Genomic DNA, 23903 nt, shown 5'->3' with positions numbered 1-23903 from the left:
AGTATCACCCAGCAACCCTCACCTAATCACAGGACAATTTACCAATTAACCTATTAACCAGTATGAACTGTGGGAGGAAACCAGAGCACCTGAAGGAAACCTATGTGGTCACAGAAAGAACGTACAAACTCCATACTTACAGATGGTGCTGGAATTGAACTCTGAACTCTGCAGTCCTGAGCTGAAACAGCATCAGGCTGACCACTACGCTACCGGGGCTTCCCTATTTTAATTCTATTTTCATCTATTCTATTTTTTAAAAATTTATTTATTGAGACGCAGCATGGAATAGGCCCTTCTGAACCTTCAAGCCACATTGCCTGGATATCCGCTGGTTTAACCCCAGCCTAATCTTGGGACAATTTACAATGACCAATTAACCTTCCAACCAGTACGTCTTTGACCCGCAGGAGAAAATTGGAGGACTCAGGATCAGATTTATTCTGGCATATGTTGTGAAACTTGTTATATTTATGGCAGCAGTACAATGAAATACATGATAAATAAATATAGAGGAAAAAATTGAGTTGCATTAAGTACATACATGTCTATTAAGTAGTTGTTAAAATAATTAGTGCAAGATAACAGAAATAAAAAAGTAATGAGGTAGTGTTCATGGGTTCAATGTCCATTTTGAAATCAGATGTCTGAGGGGGAGAAGCTGTCCCTGAATCGCTGAGTGTGTGCCTTCAGGCTTCTCTACCTCCTACCTGACAGTAACAGTATGAAGAGGGCATGTTCTGGGTGGTGGGGATCTTTAATGATGGACGCCACCTTCCTAAGGCACCGCTCCTTGAAGATGTCTTGGATACTATGGAGGTTAGTACCCATGATGGAGCTGACCAATTTTACAAGTTTCTGCAACGTATTTCAATCTTATGCAGTTGTGCCACACCTCCCCCTCTCTACCAGACAGTGATGCAGCCAGTCAGAATGCTAGAATTGTAGAAGCTTTTGAGTGTTTTAGGTGACAAACCAAATCTTAAACTCCGAACGGAATATAGCTGTTGTCTTGTCTTCTTTATAGCTGCATCAGTATGTTGTGTCCAGGTTAGATCCTCAGAGATATTGACATGCAGGAACTTGGAATTGCCCACTCTCTCCACTTCTCATCCCTCTATGAGGACTGGTTTGTGTTCCCTTGTCCTACCCTGCCTGAAGTCCACAATCAATTCTTTGGTCTTACTGACACTGAGTGCAAGGTTGTTGCTGTGACACCACTCAACTGACTGGTATATCTTGCTCCTGCACACCCTTTTGTCACTGTCTGAAATTCTGCCAACAATGGTTGTATCATCAGCAAATTTATAGATGTTGTTTGAGCAATGCCTAGCCACACAGTCATAGGTGTAGAGAGAATGGAGCAGTGGGCTAAGCACACATCCTTGTGGATGCGTCAGGAGGAGAACATACAAACTCCTTACAAGCAGCAGCAGGAATTGAATTCGGGCCAACTGTGCTGTAAAACGTTGTGCTAATCATTATGCTGCCGTACCGCCCTTGATTCTTGCAAAGGAATATTGACCAAAACCCAGGAAATTTTCACAGTGAATTTTGTCAGTAAGCAACAGCAAGTTATGTAGTTATGAGCAAGTTCCTCAAAGTTGACCGCATTTCAGGTTCACACAAACCCTAGTGTCAGTATATATTATCTTCAGCCAGCAATTTAGCAACTCCCACTTCAGCACATTTGCAAACAATTAACTCAGCATGGAATGACTGAAACCTCATGTGTGTGATGCACTACCACACCAGCTGGCCACGTTATCCATTCATTCACTGGCCAAATCCCACAATAACTAACGTTTACCAGCAGATTGTGCGGTCAGCATTCCAGTGTCAGTGCAACGTAATCAAACATTGACATTACCATGTGAGTGTCTGCCCATAGATTAAATCCAACACATTCCTGGCAATGTCAAACTCGGGTTTTCTTTTCCGTTTCAGCAGTTTAATGCAGACTAACCTGGAGATAGAATGAGAGAGAATCAATTAAAATTATATCATAGATTACTTACTAAATTTTCTGAGCCATTTTGCCTTCTGCACTCATAATGAAAGCAGAACGGCCAACAACTGCATGTCAGCGGTTTCGGGAGTGCTGGGAAAACTTTTATTAAGTTACTAACTCCTCCAAAGAAAAAGATACTCTGTATCTGCTCAGTATCCAATGTATTGGCATCAGTATAAATCGCATTCTTGAAACATAATAACGTAAATAAAAACATGGCCAGCAGCCAACGGTATTAAAGTTTGCACAGTGTTCCAGCAAATGTTGCTGGATGTGCACTCTTGAAGCTTTTAATGGCTGTTTTTCAACAAATCAATTGCTTAAGTAGTTTGAAGCACTTATGTGAAGGGAATGAGATTTATACAATGATCTGAAAGAGCAAGGCCCTGTGCATCTTTTCCTAAGGGGCAGGTTCTAACCCAAAGGTTAGAATGGTTCAAACCTGCGTTCTTAATCCAAATGGTAATCGGTTCTCACAAGCGGTAATTGGTTTATCATTGTTACATAGACCAAGATAAATGAAGTGCTTTACTCGCATGCCATCTCAGCAGATCACTGGGGTAGCACAAAGGGACAACAAAAATATAATGTAGAATATAGTGTTGCTGTTATTGAGAAATTGCAATGCAAATAGACAAATAAGGTGCAAGGGCCATAGTGATAGTATTGGGCTCCCTGTCCGCAAATCTATAAACTGAAGAAAAGATTTCATAACCTATCCAATGTAGACACATACTGGTACCCTCACTACAGGGAGGATATACTCTATTCACCTACTCTTTAAGGAATAGCTTACTTCCCTGACTAGCCTCTATGGTGATTTAGCTGCCGGTACCCAACCCTTGAGGGGTGGGCCTTCCGTCCCCACTACCGCCACCACCGAGGAGGAGATGGATAACAAAGTAGTTTAAACATAGCTATTTTATTTTTAATGACAGACTTTTAAATCTAGATATCTATTGCTCACTTCCTGTTGTTTGCCTTGTCATTCCTAACAATCCCCCCTCGCCCCCAGTCATTCTGATATTCATACCATTTTCTACTAGATGACATTATCTGCATATGATGTTTTCCAGATACTATTACTGGGACAAAGTAACTCACATAGATGGCCTTTAAAGCTTCTGGTGACAAGAAAAATCCACAAATATTGCCATGAGGGAATGGCTCTCTGAGTGCACGAACATCCCAACTTGTAACCATGTTTGACATACTAAGTGACATAACCCCAATGTCTTACAGTTGACTAACGCAGATAAGAATTTGCTTGTTCACTTCACTTTCAAAGCAGATCTCTTAGCAAGCAACTACCTGCCGTGGGCAGGCAGCTTGTATACTGTAATACTGTTTAAAAAGCTGTGCGTCAAACTTTGAACCAATTGCTGCCTGCAATCTACATTAAGAACTGGAGTCTAGCTCATGTTTACAACAAAAAGCAAAGCAAAAAAATGTTTATAAAAAGTTTAACTTTATCACCAAAGACACTGACCGTTTGGAAAGGTCATGATGCTGTAATAGAAAGCTGAGTTTAGCAATGTGTGACTTGGGCCCTGGGAGGTGAATATCCATCACACCACCACAAACAAGAGAAAATCTGCAGATGCTGGAAATCCAAGCAACGCACACAAAATGATGGAGGAGCTCAGCAGGCTGGGCCGAGTTCCTCCTGCATTGTGTCTGTGTTGCATTCATCACACCATGACGGGGTAGACACAGAGATCAAGACTTCATCTACTTTCACACAGGTCCTTGCAGCTCATGAGTATCGGACTCAGTGCTTCACTTTCTTAGATGCAGCTGGACGATGGCAGGAAAATAATTATAATGAAAGGAGGAAAGAAAGCACTCAGACTTTTTTTAAATTCACCTAAAGAATTTTTAACGCCTGGTTAAACTGGGAGCAACGTGCGTCAGAAATGTCGTTGTCGTCTGGACCCTTAGTGCCTAGGTGGCACATGGGGCCTCCACAAGGGTCTTCCATTTCTGCCGGTCTTTCCCTCTGCTGCTTGCCGTTACCCAGTTCATGCCTACTTCTTTCAGTTTTGCTTTCACAGATCTCCGCTATGTCATTTTGGGCCTTCCCCTACTTCGCTTTCCCTGTGGGGCCCACCTTAGTGCTACTTTTGCTAGTTGATCATTTGGCATTCTCATTGCATGGCCCAGCCATCTCCATCGTCTTCTTCTCACACAAACTGAGATTGATTCCGTATTGCAAGATGTAAGTAAATCTTGGTTTCTGATTTTCTCAGACCAGAAGATCTTCCTGATACGTCGTAGACATTTTGTCTGGAACGTGTCAAGTTTCTTGCAGATGTCTTTCGTCATCTTCCAACATTCACTTTGTCAGGAATGACTGTTATGTTAAATGAGTGAGGGAAGTAGGTACATTATCATCCAAAGCTGAGACAACTACTGTACATATGAATGGAACCTACATTTATAATACCAATTGAAGCTCCGTCAGGGTTTCATATTATTAGGTGACTCTGCTAAAGGTAAAGTACATTTCAAAGATTAAAAAAATACTATATTCTTACTAATCTCAATGCAAAGTACATCATTGGTGTCACAAATAGTTTAAAGCTTGTGTGGTCTCAAGGACATTAAATAAATATCAGAAGACAGTAGGGAGAAAGTCCTCTCATAAAACACACCTCCAGACGAATTCTCCAAACATTGTTTCCAGGATAATAAATATAAAGTCAACCACAACCAAGCGATATAGTTCTTGTCCTACAAATGTTTCCCAACACTAGAGCAAAATACAAAAATAAGATGGTTAAGTGTTTATCATGACATTTACCGAACAAGTTTCATTATATTCATGAATAAAATTGTGAGACAGAATATTTGTCAATTATCCCAAGGCCAATTATGCTGCTGTTGCACAGAAGATCTTAAGAATGGAAGCGAATTGTCCATCTGGTCAGCCAAACACAACTTTCAAGTTCAAATTTATTGTCATTCAACCACACACATGTATACAGCTAAATAAAACGTTGTTCCTCAGCGACCAAGGTGCAAAACACAATACATATAGTCACACACAGCTATGAATGAGCACACAGTTTTGTAACTGATATTAATATGTATTAATATTAGAACAAGTTCCTGAGTGACATGGCCTGAAGGTTACCAGCCTTACATAAAGTGCATGTTTATGTGAGTCAGTATAATGTGACTGGCATTATTATAATAAAGCAAGCAGTTGCATAAACATGTGAGACAACAGCAATAGAGGATGAGAAGTGACCAGTGCAGGACGAGAGTGTGTCTGTGAGTTGGGGAGTTAGGACAGGGGTGGTAGCAGGGCATTCAAACAGGGTATACGTGAGTACTGTACATCCACAGGTGGCACCAGCAACATAAAAGCTATGAAGTGCAGCAAACAGACTGCCCTGAAACCAAAGTATGTGCAACCAAAAGGGATTCTTAACTCTACTGGAAAAACTTTGATTGTCTCTGTGCTTTGCCCGTCAGTGACAGTAACTAATCCGCCAAGCCATTTTCACTTCCCTGATCTTCATCTCTGGATCCTCACGTGATCATGTTCACCTAAAAAATTGTGACTAAAATATCACATCGATAACACCACTCCTGCTCTGGATCACAGTGTTACTTAAAAGGCATGGACTGGAATTGGGAGAGAAATGCAAACTAAAATTTAACAGCAATATTGTAAGCAGACCGACATAGAGTGATGATTAATTCCCTATTCTGAAGTTTAATCTGAACAGCTGAATCTCTCGACCGTATCTGTATGTTTTTATACATTGAGTTACTGCCAAATGCTTGGCTAATTAGATAGTTGCATTAATGAGCAGGTGAACAGGTGTACCTAATAAAGTGGCCACAGACTGTGCACTTAAAATCCAACCATATTTCAATGAAATTATAAGTCAGTAAGTTGTCATGCTTTGAAAAATCAAAGTGAGGCCCAGGGCAGAAATTGTAACTATTTACTGTACTAATATCTTGTGCATTTGAATGGAAATAATAATTGATAATTGATTTATCTGTACAGTATAAGGCTTTGTATGCATGCCATCCAGACAGAATATTCCATGCACACATACATCAAGATAGTGCAAAATTTAAATATCAGAATGCAGATTACAGTGTCAGAGTTACAGAGAAAGTTATCAAAATAATAATGGAAAGGTAATCAAAATACTTTTTTCTGGAATAGATGGTGCAAGAACTTATATTTTAGTGTTTTGTATTTAAACTTACTGATATTTCTGCCATTCTTGTGGTATTCCCTTTTATCCAATGAAAGCAAAGCGATCCTACAATGGACATCTTTAACACCAGATTTCTGTATTAAAACAAAATGACATATCAGAGGGGAGAGAACCAGCCCACTTTGTAAAATGTAGGCTCCTTTTGTTTGCAGTCAAAGCCATATAGATGGGATTAGCACTCACGGTTGATTTTGCTACTTTAACAAAACTGAAATAGCACCCTTCAGGTAATTCTGTAAACTTGCTTATAAGGAACACCTTTCAGGGTCCCCTTTGAACAGCAAAGTACTGCCTCTTTATGCTGTTGGTGTGTGTAGTTGCTGCTTTATGGATTGGTACAGTTTACATCTATTATTTAAATACTTAACTAACAGATGAAATAGTTGTAAAATAAATGCTTAGCTCAATCTCAGTTGACAGTTGAGAACTCTTTGATCTACCACAGAACAATGGAGCAGCTAAATTCCACATGCCAAAATTAGACACAGAATATGGGACTGAATAATGTTTAATGGAGTTGGTTGATGGACAAACATTGGGCTTGGCCACTAGGGGATCTCTCTTGCCCATTGGGAAATAGTGTGTTCAACATTTTTAAGAGGTAGGGCAAAACCAAGTTTATTATCTCAGGACAATACCCCCAGCAGGTTAACAACTCTCACAGAAACATTGACCAACATTATGCACATGAGCCTCTAGAGTGGGATTTAAACTTTTATCTGATTAAGGGTAAGTATGTGGCTACTAAGGGGGATTTTAAAAGAGATGGAGTGATGGGGGTTGCAAGGATGTACAGAGGTGAGTGATTACCATAAATCTGAGAAATTGATATACATGCTATGAGGTGGAATACTACCAAGCAGAAATACTCAGCAGTAGAGGTGACCCTGGACAGACATGTCAGTGCGTTAATGGTAAGTGACTTAAAATGGCTGGCCGCCTGGATATCCTAGTTGCTACAGCAGAGAGAGCAGAGGTACTCATTGAAGCAGTTCCCCCGTTCTGGGTCAGGACTGTCACAGAAATGGCCGCACCAGGTGCAATGGATTTACAGGAGATGGAGTGCCTCAGCTGCGAGGACTGCCGGAAATGATGGCGAAGAAGAATGTAGGGGCAGGGATAGCACAGCATGGTAAATCGAGGGGGAATGACAAGCAGAGAAAGCAAGTTCTGTGGAAAAAATGTGGAGGGCAAGACATGTCTGGTGATGGGATCCCATTGAAGATAACACAAGTTGTGGAAAATGATATTTTGTAAAATAGCTTTGCTTAAAGAGATTTGTATGTTAATGCCATTCAGGTTATTTATTTGTGAACAAATCAAAATTAAATCATAGTTTTAAATTGGAGAAGCACTGATATTTTGGGAGTATGAATTAATAAAAAGAAATACTGTAAAGAAAATATTTCAAAAGCAATTTGGTCCATGTTAAATGTTAATCTACCATTTAATTTTTAATGGTGGATATTTTGTGCAAATTATCTAGGGTGGCGTCTTGTAATTTGATGTGGCTGCAAATCTCTTCATTACACATCAGTCCAAATACCTACTCTACCAAAGGTGAAACAATATCTAAAGCTTTCTAGTCCTGTGCATTGGACTATGATAGTTTTGGACACCCAAATCTTCAGCTGGTGGATTCCCAGTCTTAAGCATATTGCATGAAACCCACGTTCTTCTACAGAAAACAAGCATCAACGTAAAAAGCAAAGACCATTTGGCCTATCATGGCTGCTCTGCAATTTGATAAGATAATTGTTGATCTTGCATCTCATATATTTCTTGATTCCTTTGAGTCAAAAATGTGTAGCAATCACTGTTGCAAATATTTTCTATAACTGAATTTTCACTGCCTTTTTGGGTGGAAAATTCCAAAGATTCACTGAGTAAGTTTCATTTTACATTATTACCAGAGTATTCCTGAGCCCTTTAAAAGGACCAGAAAAAAAAACTTGCACACTGGGCCAAAGCAAAGCACAACATAAATGAATGAATGTAATTTTTGCTGAAGCAGACTGTCCCTTGTATTCAATTTAGAAATGCACAAAATACTCTTACCTGGTGATAGAAACATAGATTCGCTGCTGAGGGAAGTCATATTTTTCCAATAATCCAATTAAGTTGTAAATATATGGCATCACAAAATTGATTGCCGACACAAGGATAGGGATTACTAGCAAGCCTCTTTCTGCTTTCTTTGCAGATATTCCCTGTTCGATATTTTCTATATAATCCTTTAAAAAAAAGTGTTTTTTTTTCAGTTCAGAAATAATCAAGATCCAAAAGAGTTCATGTACAATATAAAACAATATGTAACCCGCTTCTTTCTTAAAAATGGATTCTGCAGCTCTGAAACTCAGAAAATTCAATTACTTTACCAAATCTTATATATTGTAATTTTGCTTTCACAAATTACTGATATATGGGGAGGTTAGAGGTTCCAATGCTACTAAATGGCCCATATTGAAACTTTCCACAGCACATAACATGAAGACCATTCATCTGCATGTGTCTCTACTTTCTTAGAAGTTTGTGAAGATACAGCACGTCATCTAAAACTTCCACAAAATTCTAAAGGTGCACAGTGGAGAGCATACCTATTGAGTGCATCATGGTCTGCTATAGAAACACTAATGCCCTTGAACAGAAAAGCCTACAATGTACGGCCCAGTCCATCACGGGTAAAGCCCTTCCCACCATTAAGCACACGTACAAGAAGCACTGAGGATAACTGAAGCACTGAACCTCAGAGGATAACATCACTCAACACTGAACTGTTATTACAACCTACAACTCATTTGCTCAATATTTATTATTTATATATTTATTACTATTACTTTGTTTCTTCCCTTTCGTACATGCACATCTTGTTGTCTCTTGCATCTTGTCTGTCTGTCTTGCGTGTCATTTTTCATTGATTCTGTTCTGTTTCTTTGTACTTACTGTGAATGCCCACAAGAAAATAAATTTGAAGGTAGGGTACGGTGACACATGCGTACTTTGATCAAAAATTTACATTTATTTTGAGCATGCAGCAAGAAATGTGATTTAGAAGAGTTGTACTTTTACACATAAATTTCACGAGAGAGCATTTATTATACTGTGTGCTATTTTTTTGGTAGTGATTTGTGAAATGGTTCAGAATGAATTTCTGTTATCCAAATTGTAATATGCAGGGGCTGCCTGTATATCACATTAGAAATACAAAAAATGAAATACATATAACCCAGGAATATCTCCCTCCTTTCAACAAGATCACTGGCTATGCTGCATCCAAGTCTGCATTCCTACTTGATCAGGAGTGGAAATGACTAAAAATTCTTCCAGAGTTGGTTCTATCACTGACAACGCCTATTTCACCCAGATACAATCAGCATGTCATCTAACACTTTGACAACTTCTATAGGTGTGTGGTGGGGAGTATATTGAGTGGTTGTATCACAGTGGGGTATGAAAACACCAATGCCCTTGAATGGAAAAACCTACAAGTAGTAGTGGATCTAGCACAGTCCATCATGGGTAAAACTTTTTCCATCACTGAAGACATCCAGGTGGAGTGCTGTTGCAGCAACCATCATCAAGGGCCCCATCACCCAGGCCATGCTCTTTTCATGCTCCCATCAGGAAGAATGTACGAGCCTCTGGCCCCACACCGCCAGGTTCAGGAACAGTTCTTACCCCTCAACCATTGGGCTCTTGAACCAGAGGGGATAACTTCACTTGCCCCATCACTGAACTGTTTCCACAACCTATTGATTTACTTTCGGGGACTCTTCATCTCACATTCTCAATATTTATCATTATCATCATTATTATTATATATTTATCCTTGTTTTTCTTTTCTTCATGTTGCATTTTTTCATTGATGCTATTGTGTTTCTTTGTATTTCCTGTGAATGCCCATGAGAAACAAATCGTAGGGTTACATATGGTGACATATATGCACCTACAGTAGACAATATATTGATTTTGAACTATGAACATTGGCCATTTTATACCCTCACCATGCCAACCCAAACCAGTTTACTTTCACCTCTGCACTTAATCCTCACTTTTGATGCTGAAAGAATTATGGATTTCAACCTTTACTATCTTCAGTGATTAAAGATCTCGGATTGAGAAGCCCAAAAATTAACAACACTCATAAATGGTTTATCCTGAGCCCATGCCTTCTCATCCTGGACTGCACAGCAATGAGAATGAATCTCTTGGTACCTACCCTGTCAATACCCCTCATAATATTTTGAAACCTCGCACAAGAAGTAGGTTCTAAGTTCCACTTACTACTCAGTGGAAATAGTCAGCTAAAATTCACTTCCAGGTTAAAGGCCTGAAACTACAGGATGGACAAAAACTAATCAGTACTAATCATTAATCAAAATAAGGCGCTTGCCAATTTGACGAAGAAATGTCACATGTGAATAATAACGTAACAAGTATAATATGATAGACTGGAAGATTTGGAAAATTATTTAACCAGAATCTGGTGCTCTATGATACATTCCTGATTTCTCTTCCATGTCACAATAATGTAATTCATTGTGTAATCCATTAAATTACCTGCAAGAATCTTGCAATAAAACTTAAGCTGTAACTTTATGACCTGTGATTAAAATATAATGCTAGGGAATTATGGATTAGTAGTATACTTGACTGGCGAAACATAGACATTAAACACTGGAACTCTCGCTGTTCATCTGGGATTCACTGCAGCAGGTTTCTGAGAGTTCACATCAAATATGCTATATCGAATATCATTGCAATGCGTATGCAGGCTCGAAACGAGGTGTCCACATGGATTAATCATGAAGGAGAAATGTCATCACTCTCTGAGCAAGAGGGAAATAATGCCAGTATTCTAATTTCAGGTCACTGTTTAATTTTGCACATGTCAATTTTAGAGCTGACCCTTAACAAAAATAAACTATCCTTGCTGTCCATCAGCAGCTCCTTATTTCTGTGTCTTCCTCCAGTCCCATATCTCAGAGATTCATGCAGCCCTCCAATTCTAGCTTCCTGAATGTCCATTTTCATATGCTCCTGCTTCGGCAGCTCTGCATCAAGTCCGGAGGTAGAGGCAGAGGTGGAATTCTAAACAACTTAGTCAAAACGGAGAGGTTTACAATGCCACCTCTATCTCCATACTTCATTTTTCCCTTTGAAATGTAACTCAAAGCTGGCCTCTTTGGGGAAGTTTCATGACTTCTGCCCTAATACTATACAGTATATGGCTCTATGTTGGTTCCAGTTGACAAGTCTTGAATATTTTTTGCTACATTAACATTGGTGCATAAAAGTAAGTTGATATTTTTAATTTTAAACTTTCCACTAATGTACTTAGCATTCGCGATCAAGCACTCGAGAATATTGGCATGACTTCCACAAAGTTTAATTGTCTAATAACACAGCTGTAGAAACCACCAGAACATTTTTCCATTAGGTGGAGAAATTAGATTTCCCCTATTTTATGTCTCGTGATTGTCGTGAAGTATTTACTAGTAACGAGCTTTGAATTGAAAGCTCATCATGAGATGGAGTCTCACCTTTAGCACTTTCTCAGAGAAAAAAAAGACCCCAACAGCACAACCAATGGCACTCCCCAAGGACAGCAGCCAGCCCAGAAAGTGAACAGACAGATTAGCAAACCACTGATAAACACTTAAGTGCTCTGTCTGGCAATTAGGCTCGGTAAGAAATTCCTGCTGGAGAAACGAGGAAAATCAACATTTTAGACATTTGCACTAAATCAAGGCCAATGCAGTTTTCCATTTTAACAAATGATTGTACTGATACATTGTTCTGAATTTCTTACTGGACTGCATGTTCCTGGCTGTTTATAAGTGTTCAAGGTTTTTAAAGTCTGAGATTAGCCTTAGCATGTCAAGTTCTATCTAATTCTGATATAAATTTCTACCTGGTGAGACAGCTTTCTGTCCTCACCCTGACATCTCAATTAAGAACAAATTTAAACATTTTTCTGTTAACTGCCGGCTTATACTAAAACATTCACACAGTTCTGAACACAAAACTGTGATATAATAATGTAATGTTGTTACTTTGCCACATCAAAACCAAACAAGACAATATGTGGGAAAGCAGTAACGTGGCAAATGGATTAGAGGGAAGTGTGTGCCATTATTTTCAATAGATTATAGATTTACTGAAATTAATAATTCTTAGAGTTTAACAATATAAAATTACATTCATTGTCTTTTGAGTGAATACCAAGGCAATGAATTTCAAACTGCTTTGCTCATTAAAATTTAAAGAAGTGAATGAAGATTTACTGAAACTGAAGGTGGATTTCAAATGTAGTCATGGACGTTCAAAAACGCGTGAAGAATTTCCATAAAAGTGCATCACAAACTTTTGTAACTCATTGTTAATCTTTGCCTAATCTCTTCTGCACTGAAGCCCTGACGTGCTTCACAAGGTGCCAGGTACATTAGAATTTCCAGTGAAGAATCATATATATTTAACTATCAGGACAAATCAAACATGGACATGATTCTGACATTTTAAGCCACAAGTACCCAAATGCAAATCATGTAATAAAAATATATAGTATTTAACATGAAGCAAGGGTACTCACCTTTAGTTGGGTAGTGATGTCCTCATAATTTAACTCAACAGACTGTTTCTGAGTTACTTTAAAATCCCAAAAGCAAAACACTTTCACTGCCAGATCATGGTAGCCACTGCCAATTCGGTAGCTCTCTCCAAATGCTTTGGACAAGCTAAAAGGTTAAATTCAAAAATTATCTAAAGCTGCCCCAAGCTATAAACCCATTTCTGTACAGTTCTTTAAATAAAATAGGCTTCATTTTGTTCTTGCTGAATGACACTAACTTGATCTATCTAAAGAATATACCATGGCATATGTCTGTATGTTAGAAGGATAATCAGATTTCTGGATCTCTGGGTGCTCTGTACAAAAAGGATGGATTACACCTGAGCCCAAGGGGGCCAGTATCCTTGTGGGCAGGTTTGCTGGAGCTGTTGGGGAGGGCTTAAACTAATTTGGCAGGGGATTGGACTGAGGATGGGGCAGTTGGTATACAAGTAGGTGCAATGTGTAGTGAGACTGTGAGAATGGACAGGCAGATGATAGGGCAAAATTGCAGTCAGTGGGATGAGTTGAAGTGTAACATGGAGAGAAAATCAAAAAAAGGTGATGATTATTGTTGTGTATTTAATATTTCAGTAGTATTTGAGTAATATTGTTAACACATTGACTAAGCATTCTTGTTCATTTAAATAATTCTCTATGGGTCATATGTAAAAAATAAATGAACTGAATACACCATGATGTTACCACGTGATACGAGCGTGCCTCACTTAAACTAAAAACTACTCCAAGATACATTATTCTGGGCTCACATACAAAATGCAGCAGGCCAGGGTGCTTGAATTTCCAGCATCTACAGATTTCCTTGTGTTTGCTTATTCTGGGCTCTGTGCTTTTGCTTACAATTAGTTTAATGTTTTGTAGTCGCAAAGCATAAATACAGGACTGAAGGTGATATTTTGAATACTCTCAGTACACGGAGTAAGGTAAAGGGTCTTGTAGCACAGTTTGGAGTCGGCAGGTGTGACATTGTGGGCATCACTGATTCTACACATTATATAGAGAGGAAAGACTGGTAGGCAGAGGGAGTGGGGTGGCTCTGTTGTTAAAAATATAAATCAAATCCTTAGAAAGAGGTGACATAGGATCAGAAGATGTAGAATCCTTGTGGGCAGACCTAAGAAACTGTCAAGGTAAAAAGACGCCGATGGGAGTTACTGTGCCGGTAAAGTGGTCAGCTATTGAATCACAGTGGATTTAGTATGGCTTTTTTGACACTGATCAACAGAAAAAAGACTTTCGTGTCAAAGTGAAAACAGATCTCTACAAAGTGATCTAAATTAATTACAAATATGAACACAAAATAATTGATTGCACAAGTATTCACCCCCTTCACGTCAGTATTTAGGCAGCAATTACAGCCTTGAGTCCGTGCGGATAGATCTCCATCAGCTTTGCACATCTGGACACTGCTCATTCTTCTTTACAAAACTGCTCAAGGTCTGTCAGATCGTATAGGGATCGTGAGTGAACAGCCCTTTTCAAGTCCAGCCACAAATTCTCAATTGGATTGAGGTCTGGACCCTGACTTGGCCACTCCAGAACATTAACTTCGTTGTTTTTAAACCATTCCTGTGTAGGTTTGGCTTTATGCTTGGGGTCATTGACTTGCTGGAAAACAAATCTTCTCCTAAGTCACAGTTCTCTTGCAGAATACATCAGGTTTTCCTCCAGGATTTCCCTGTGTTTTGCTGCATTCATCTTACCCTTTACCTTCATAAGCCTTCCAGGGCCTGCTGTAGTGAAGCATCCCCACAGCGTGATGCAGCCGCCACCACGCTTCACGGTAGGGATGATGTTTTTGATGATGTGCGCCAAACATAGCGTTTAGTCTGATGGCCAAAAAGCTCAATTTTGGTTTCAGTTGACCATAGAAACTTCTTCCAGATGACTTCAGAGTTTCCCATATGCCTTCTGGCAAACTGTAGCTGAGATTTCATGTGAGTTAATTTCAACAGTGACTTTGCCACCCTCCCATAAAGCTGAGCACCTGGACAACAGTTGTATGCGCATTCTCTCCCAGCTCAGCCATTACAGCCTTAGAGAGCAACTTTAAAAGCTAAATAGGTACCTTTAAAAAAGTGTGTCTTGTCAAGAAGTTTGTATTCTGGATGATATGTTGGGTTAAACAATGTGGCTGCAATTGCAGAACTGACACAACACATATCTTGCTCTAAAGAATCTGTCCATAATATTCCTGATGGGGGTTTTCACACCACTGATTGTTGCACCTTTACATAACTAAATAAAACAGTGTAAAAAACACCCCTGGCAATTTTAAAAGCACCATAAAGTGTTGGGGGTGGGCAAGGATAATGAAGAAGAAATAGGAGTTGAATATATACCCATTCATATCTGCTCTGTCACTCAAATTTTTGCCTCAGTGCAAAAATTAAAATAGTGAAATCATCTCATTTTCACTCCTGGCCATTTCTGGTATCTCCAAGAATGAATGCTTGAAACCACAGTGAGCAGAACAATTCTCAATAGTCTTACTGCTTATCTCTTGCCAACTATCAGTGACAAAAATTGCTGATTTTTGAACACAAACACACGCAACTGATGCTATCTAAAAACTGTTTGCTCCAAGCATGTTGCAGTTTCTAATCGCAATGCAAATGTACACAACTGATGCTAGTTAGAAACTGTTCGGGAAACAGTCTCCTGTTCCAATTAAGTGGCATTGTGTTCCAAATAAGCAAGGGAACCCTGGTGACTTTCTCAATTACTTTTTGTTCTTTAAGAGTTGTCCCAAATAAGCGGCTGCCACGATTAACTCATTGCCCAATTAATTGGATTTCACTGCATTTGATTCCTTTCGTAATAAAAGATGTGTTTTTAATATTATCAGCAACAGACTCTCCACAGTCCATCTCATAGAGAAGCCCAAACTTTTACTACACTATTTGCTGGACGAAGAAACTTTCTCGCCTCTGTCCTGAATTCCAATCCCCTTATATTGAGACTGCCTTACCTGGTTCTAGACATAAACATCTCTATATCTACCCTGTATGAAATTTTACATCATAATTCACCTCACATTCTTCTAAAATCAAAAGACAATGGGCCGGGTCTTCTTAATCTCTCTTCATACAACAAATACAACATTAAATAGTGTCAATCTACATGGTAATCTACAACTACGTGGTAATCTACAATCTACATCTATATGGCTCTGGTAAACGTTTCACTGCTAATGTATTGGGCTTTCTGTAGAAGCTATGTTTGGGCTATGGTTAGTGATAACGGGTGCTTTTCAATGTGAGCCATCCAATCAGGGGAGTGGGTTTTTTCCTTTTTGTGCCTGACACTGGTGTGAGTTGGGATGTTTGTTCGGCGGAGGTGAAGAGAGAAGATGCTGGAGAGACCCAGTCGTAGGATTCAATCCAAAGGGGACCGTGATTTGATGGGGCAAGGTGCCAAGGTCTACTGAGGATCAGAGAATGTGGCTTTTGGAAGAATTGAGCTCCAACTGATGCACATTGGCTGTTTAATTTTAATGGGCCCTTTTTGTTTTTTTTTCTTTTTTTTGCCAGTCCTTTAGTTAAGATTCATAAATATAATTCCTTTAATCATGTACAATGTGCTGTCTGTCATTTCTTGGCACTGAGTTTAACAGGGTAGCAAATTACACAGCATCCACACAGACTGGGGTTTGGGGTGGGAGGGCTGTCCCAATCTCACGGATTTGGTGGGACTGGAGTGTGTATTCCCTAGACTTGCGCAGCTCAAGGAAACCGAGGTTTCATACAAAGCCTCTTACAATCTGCTTTTGGTTGTCCCCACCAGTCTACTCCTGTATTCAGCTTTCCTTTTTCTAATTGATGTCTGTTTGTTGAAGTTTGTTGCTCAATTTTGAAACACAATAAGGCTTTTCCTTTGGGTTATACTAGGTTTAATATCTTTTGAATGCACAGCTCAACTCCTTTTCCTGCTGGATTTTGTGCCTTAAAGAGATAAAGATACTTATTGCAAACAATGTATTTTCCTCAAAGCATGACCATTGCTTGTTTACTGTCAAACACTTTCATATTTTCCAGTCTATGATAACCAAGTCACATCTCTTAACTTTGTTGTTTGCTTAAATTTAAGAATGTGGTTTCGGCTTGAAATGGGTCACTTTCAATCCTTCTATTACATCTAATCAAATTATCATTACTCTTGCCGAAAAGACCGCTTAACAATCTGATATTTTGCAAACAACACTATGCAAAAATACCTGTTTCCACTTTGGTTTTCAATGCACTGATCCATAAAGCATTCTTGTATATACCCCATGAATCTATCCACTGTTGCCTTTCTGGCTTGAACAGCCCATATAAAGATTAACATATCCCTATTATTAGCGTATTGTCCTTGTTAAATGCACATTTACACTATGTTCTACATTAACACCACTATTTGAGAGCCTAGAGATAAATTTCTTCATCTTGATTCTACTGATTCAGGTTCTGAACTATGGTCCTCTCTACTGCCTTTATTCTATTCTAAACTCTTCCCCCCCCATCCCCATTTTGCAAGTTGCACACCCTGGACTCAAGCAACTAACGTGGTTGTGCATCATTCCAGCTGGATATATTACCCCAAATGCAGAGGCGTATATTTGGAAACATTTTAAAGGTGGTCTCCTTCAAGAAAATTTGCATTGCATTATCCCTGTAACTTTAACTTAGACCATAAGGATTAAGCCATTTGTCCACTGACTCTGCTTTGTATTATCCTTGTTTACAATTGAATTCTTCAACAATCATTTCAATTAAAGAATTATTGAGCTGAAGTAGACACTTGGATGCTTTTTCTGTAGATATTGCCAGGCTACTGATTGCTTGGACCATAAGACATAGGAGAAGGATGAGGGCATTTGGCCCAACGAATCTGCTCCTTTCTGTTTCTGGTTCAGATTTCTAAAGATTTACCCCAATCCAAACACAAAATTCCATTCACATAAATAGAAGTAAATACCAAAGGAATGTTAAAGTGCTCTTCCTTGAAGAAATATGCAAAATTAGAAATCTGTTACCTTTAATGAAATGCATAGAGTTTCACCATTAACAGATATATAAAGAAAGGAGTCTTACCAATGAACCAGGATGATGCAGGTGATGAAAAAGGAAGTTCCAACAGTGTAGAGGTATGCAATTGGCATGTTATATGGCACATTAATAGAGCTATCATTGTATCCAGAACTGCCGAAGATGTTCCAAGTGTTGTTAGTATAATAACCTTGAAACAGAATGGTGTCTGTGAAATAACCCTATACGTGAAAGGAAACATTAATTAAAATCACAATTTGAACATACTTCCATTATTTTAGTTCAACATTAATTCAGCTTGCAAAAATAAAACCTTCCACTTATATTTACGGTGTTTTAAAGTGTTGATATTCAAATTGCCATCTTTAGCTGCTCCATTAATTAGATAAATTACATTTGGTAATTATACACCTTCATTAATGGGTATGTGTGGTGAACTACATATACCTGTCTGGACACGCCCCCTGCTGACTGCTCCTGTGGCTCCTCCCACAGACCCCTGTATAAAGGCGATCGAGGCCTGAGCCCGGCCTCTCAGTCTCCAGGATGTAGTATGGTGGTCACTCACTGCTTGTTCCTTCTTCCAGTCAATAAAAGCCGATATCTTGCCTTTACATCTCAGAGTGAGTTATTGATGGTGCATCAGTATGCAGAAGCAATTCATGTATGAAGACTTGCTAATCAATATATTTAAAAATATTTTCTACTTATTTACAAAGATTTTACTGTCCTTGAAATGTTAACTCTTTTTCTGGGATGCTGCCTGACCTGTTGACTGTTTCAGGGGCTTTTGTTTTTATTCCAAGTTTCTAGCATCTTCAGTTTTTGGGCTTTAAATTTTCATACACATTTGCTTTCATTAACCAGAACCAAATGTCTTCCTTGACAAGACGATTTGTTCAGATACAAGCACACAGGGGAGAAACACAGAATTGGCTTTCCTTTTTGCCCCATTCTCCACACAAGGTAGACCAACTTCATCTTCCTCTTTTTAAAGCCACAGGAGTTTTTCTCTTTGGCGGCCAGTGCACAGACATCATGAAGAAATCCCATATGAAGAAATCTTTAAAACTTGGTTGATAACTTCTAAAGCTGGAGATCCATACACAGTAACTTCAAACTTTGCACTGAAGAATTCATTGTTGCTCCATGTAATTCAACAATGCGTAGCTCAGGAACTCTCTAACCCGGGGGTCGGCAACCTGCGGCTCCCGAGCCATTTGTGGCTCTTTCACCGCTGTGCTGTGGCTCCCTGTGGCTTTGGGAAATAATTGGTCAGTATTTAATTAAAATGTATTTTATGTTAGTTTGTTAGCTTTTGAAATGTAATTCTAAATTTGAAGATTATGGTGATCTTGTACAATCTAAGTGTGGCGACACATTTCCTGGCACATCCGAAACGGCTCACAATTAGCCAGCATTCCGGCTAAGGGAGATAGCCTACGGGGGTTTGTGAGTACGCGTCTTTTGCAGCATCTGCGTCCATGGGGGCTGGGTTGAGGGAGGCTTAAAAGCAAGGCTGTTTAGTTCGAATAAAGCTATCTTTGACTGCAGTTTACTGACACCGCTACAACGTGTTTTTATCGCTGGCTGTCCAGACGGAAGGTGCTGAAACGCTTTGTCGCGTGTCTGGAAGAAGTGAAAACTTTCCTGGGCAGCAAAGGGCTCACCTTTCCTGAGCTGGAACAGCCAGAGTGGCTGGAAAAGCTACACTTCATGGTAGACATGACAGCGCACCTGAACACGCTGAACACAGCTCTTCAGGGGTAAGGACGTACAGCCCTGCACATGTTGGAGGATGTTTTGGCATTCGAGCGCAAGTTGACAGTGCTTGCCAGAGATTTACAGAAAGGCACTTTGTCTCACTTCCCCAATTTGAGAGAGTTCAAACAAGGTCACGACATGATAAATTCGGGGTATTTACATTCTGCAATCATCGCAATGCAAACATCGTTTGGGAAACGCTTCTGTGAGTTCAGAGAGGAAAAAAACACATTATCCTTCCCGGTCACTCCCTTAAGCATCGATCCTTCCCTACTGAATACGACTGCATTGGCAGGTGTGAGTCAACCTGATCTTGAGATGGAACTGGCCGACATAGCCGACAAAGACATATGGGTGTCCAAGTTTAGACGCTTGACAGCAGACCTTGAAGATGTTGCCCGTCAGAAGGCCGTTCTTGCTCAGAAACACAAATGGAGTGATATTGAAAACCTTCCAAAACCGGACAAACTTGTGTTCGAAACATGGAATGCTATGCCCGACATTTATGTAAACATTAAAAAGTATGCGCTTGGAGTCCTGTCGATCTTTGGATCCACATATGTAAGTGAGCAGGTGTTCTCCAACATGAACTTTATTAAAAACAAACATCGCGCACGCCTCACAGATGACAGCTTGCGATCCTGTGTAAAGATGAAGGTGACGTCATACAGCCCTGATGTGCAGACGCTGTGCGCTGAGGTCCAGGAGCAGAAATCCCATTAACCAAGTATGATAAATATTTTAATTGCCTATTATTTTATGTATATTCATATTTTTTCATTGTTCAGTGAAATAGTCCTTTTATTTTTCAGGCTGACAGCTGGCTGATGTTATTTTTGGTTTGCTGCTGGCGGAAAATTTAAGTTCGGCGTTTTTCATAAATACAAGAAGGACTCAAATAGACATTGAGTATTTTACTTAAAAGTAACTTTCAACCCAACGTCTTTTTTTCGGAGTTCAAAATGTTTTTGTTGCATGCAGAAATGTAATTTCGTTTTCTCTGCAGGAGTTCATCAATTTCATAAATGCAACACATTATAGTTTGTTTATACATAGCATAAAGGCAAAAAAAACGTTGTATGCAGTGTTATTTCATTTTAAATGTCAAACGGGTTTTGCGGCTCCCAGTGTTTTCTTTTCTGTGGGAAATGGGTCCAAGTGGCTCTTTCAGTGGTAAAGGTTGCTGACCCCTGCTCTAACCAGTTCATCTTCCATGGTTCTGATGACTGTCCAGCTCATACTTGCAGCAAAATTAGATGGCAACAAGCATTCTACTTGAGGAGGTGCATGCCAACCCAAGCCTGCCTCTACTCAGTGATCTATCAGTTAACCAGCTGTACATCTGGTAACAATCTTTGTAATGGATGTTACCGGCATTAGTCCTAGACTCCAGCTGTTGTTGATCTGGATTTGACTTTCTAGTGGTCTTATTCAAGTAAGATTGTTGTCTAGTTAACCAAAACATTGGTTTATTTTTAGATAACCCATTCCGCAATGGTGCAGACCAAAACGTGAAACACAATGCCCAGCATTGCACTGGCATCCAGCCACCAAGTATCATAACAGTTGATTAAGCTAAATGCAAATGCTAAATAAATAGTCCAGATCAATATTATAGTTCATGTTAGAATATCAGAAATCAGCATCTTTAAAAATAAGGTTGCCTTGCTTGCTATAGCTAATTTTTAATGTAATAGTTGGGAATCAAACTCAACAAATGTTGCAACAATATATAAAAAACTAAATATTATTAACATGAGAAAGTCTGTAGATGCTGGAAATCCAGAGCAGCACACTCAAGATGCTGGAGGAACTCAGCAGATCAGGCAGCATCAATGGAAATGAATAAACAAACAACGTTTCGAGCTGAGATGCATCGTCACTCTGAAACGTAGCACTGTTTGTTAATTTCCAGAGATGTTGCCAGACCTGCCGAGTTCCTCCAGTGCTTTGTGTGTGTTGCAATAAACATTATTGCCAAGAGAATGCTTTCTAAGGTAAACCAGGTTTGGTTTCACTTACAGTGCCATATAGGAGCTCCAATCCGACAAAGTTTCCCTTTGCTGTTTCAGGAGGGTTAGTGGCTTGAGGAAGGACAATAAAGCAAAGGTTCAGGACAAGGAGCAAAGCGTTGAACATCAGTAGCATCTTGAGGAAGATGAAGTAGGACAGCACGCCCATGCCAAAGCGACCGCTAATTTGCTTCTGGGCAATCTGCCACAACTGCAAGGAGTGTAGGAAGGAGAGAAACCCATACCAACACCGCCTGATAGCCTAATCACAAAACAAATGCAAAAACAACAACACACAAGTCTGTCAGAGGACAATAACAATTAAATTATAACAAAAGCTACTTAATTTATTGGAAAATTAACACCATTAGCTATAAGCAACAATGTCACGTATTTCATTTACATAATTAAAATAAGCATACCCGTGGTTCCTTCCAGAGTGAAGTTCAGGTGCAATTCTAAGTTTAAAAATTGACCATGAAAATTATAGATCAGGTTGCTATCCGTTACTTCGTGCTGAAGGGGACAGAGGGGGATTGCTCCCTTCTTTACAGTCAATGTTATTCAGAGTTCAAAGTAAATTTATTATCAAATTACATACATATCACCATATGCTATCTTGAGATTCACTGTCTACAATACTTTAGATGCAGAGGGTCTAATTGAGAAATATGTCAGTTGGTAAATGGATCAAAGTGCATCAGCTTTTCAAGCAAAGAATTGTTACCACTAGTTCAAACTGTGATGAATGTTCTGATGCTTTCTATGCCAGTGATGCATTGGACTCCATTTCAATTAAGATACCATTCTGCGGTATGCTGTATTGCTCAGTCCCAGCATCGTTTTCCTCTCTCCTGTTTTCATTCATCATCACCGAGTTAGATTCCCTCCAGACACTTCAGCAGCAATTAACAAACCTTCACAGGCACCATTTGCATCATTCATAAGACTATAAGATATAGGAGCTGAAATAGGCTATTTGGCCCACGAGTCTGCTCTGCCATTTCATCATGACTGATCCATTTTCCCTCAATCTGCAGTCCCAATTTCCTGGCTTCTCCCTGTATCCCTTCATGCCCTGACTAATCAAGAATCTATCAACCTCTGTGTTAAATGTACCCAATGACTTGACCTCCGCAATGAATTCCAGAGATTCACAACACTCTGGCTAAAGAAATTCCTCTTTATCCCCATTCTAAAAGGACATCCCTCTATAATCATGCCTTGTCCTCTGGTCTTAGACTCTTCCACCATAGCAGACATCATCTCCACATCCGTTCTACTGAGACCTTTCAACATTCGATAGGTTTCAATGAGCTCACTCTTCATTCTTCTGAATTCCAGTGAGTAGAGGCCCAGAGCTATCAAACGCTCTTTGTATGACAAGCCGTCCAATCCTGGAATCATTTTTGTGAACCTCCTTTGAACTCTCTCCAATGTCAGCACATCCTTTCTTAGATAAGGGGCCCTTCTATCCCTTTTCATCCTTCCACCATATTGTTTGCCCCTCCCTTCACTTTTCCGTGCAATTAAAACTGCATTTGAATTCCAAATTTTCCAAAAGATTAATCAACCCAAAATATCCAACTATTTTTCTCTCCCACAGATGCTTCCTGACCTGCTAATTCAAGCACTTTGTGTTTTTAATTAACAGTAATGTAAATCGCAACATGAGTATCTCATGGTCTACATGTGCAGATGCCTATTTTGAGACAGCCAAATTTTTAGGCCAGTTGGCAGAAACTACTCGTTAGAGCAAAATAATTTTCTTACATTTTTGGACAATGAGATTTTGAAACACTACCAATTTTTAAATGTCTTGAACATTTCTTAACAGGAAGTGCTATGACCATGCAAATCACTGTTGAATAGGCTGAAAGCTTTATTGAAGAGTACATTCTAGTATAGAAAAGATAAATGGGTGGTGGCTCTCAGAACCTAATAACAGAACTGAGTTATGTGGTACTTCACAATAATTTCAATATTTTTCAACTCCTGCATATAATAGTCGCTTTGGACATTGTTCAACATAATAGAAAATGATAAACATCAAAAAAACAATATGACGATTTCAAAATAAAAGAAATTTAAACCACTTACAATGATCAGACTGTATTTCATACGGCTCCAACAGGAGAGGCCATTCTTTTCAAGAGGACTGTCGCTGATGTACCTCTGCGGCGCCAAACGTCTAATGGAACACATAAGATG

The 23903-nt window shown here is 39.3% G+C and overlaps 2 protein-coding genes across 4 annotated transcripts in view; one reads left to right on the top strand and one right to left on the bottom strand.

Annotated features, from left to right (window-relative positions):
* LOC132380014 (transmembrane channel-like protein 6) overlaps window positions 1–23903 on the bottom strand; it is a 100708-nt gene that overhangs the window by 13013 nt on the left and 63792 nt on the right. For 2 of the 3 annotated variants that reach the window (XM_059948465.1, XM_059948466.1), the window contains exons 8-16: window positions 23793–23883; window positions 21703–21954; window positions 17962–18137; window positions 12848–12992; window positions 11799–11957; window positions 8314–8489; window positions 6245–6329; window positions 4666–4763; window positions 1871–1966 (exon numbers count right to left, since the gene is read on the bottom strand). In XM_059948465.1, coding sequence (XP_059804448.1) covers window positions 1871–1966; window positions 4666–4763; window positions 6245–6329; window positions 8314–8489; window positions 11799–11957; window positions 12848–12992; window positions 17962–18137; window positions 21703–21954; window positions 23793–23883 — 1278 coding nt within the window. The remainder of the gene's footprint in view (window positions 1–1870; window positions 1967–4665; window positions 4764–6244; window positions 6330–8313; window positions 8490–11798; window positions 11958–12847; window positions 12993–17961; window positions 18138–21702; window positions 21955–23792; window positions 23884–23903) is intronic. The other variant, XM_059948468.1, reaches the window with a different exon arrangement.
* On the top strand, window positions 19688–20697 carry LOC132380016 (uncharacterized). Its single transcript, XM_059948471.1, has 2 exons — window positions 19688–20407; window positions 20493–20697. The coding sequence occupies exon 1, from the start codon at window positions 19705–19707 to the stop codon at window positions 20401–20403; it is 699 nt and encodes a 232-aa protein (XP_059804454.1). The 5' UTR covers window positions 19688–19704; the 3' UTR covers window positions 20404–20407; window positions 20493–20697.

Source organism: Hypanus sabinus, chromosome 23 (assembly GCF_030144855.1).
Source record: "Hypanus sabinus isolate sHypSab1 chromosome 23, sHypSab1.hap1, whole genome shotgun sequence".
Taxonomy (NCBI): Eukaryota; Metazoa; Chordata; class Chondrichthyes; order Myliobatiformes; family Dasyatidae; genus Hypanus; species Hypanus sabinus.
Note: the sequence above shows the minus strand (reverse complement) of the source record. Positions and strands in the feature narration are given on the sequence as shown.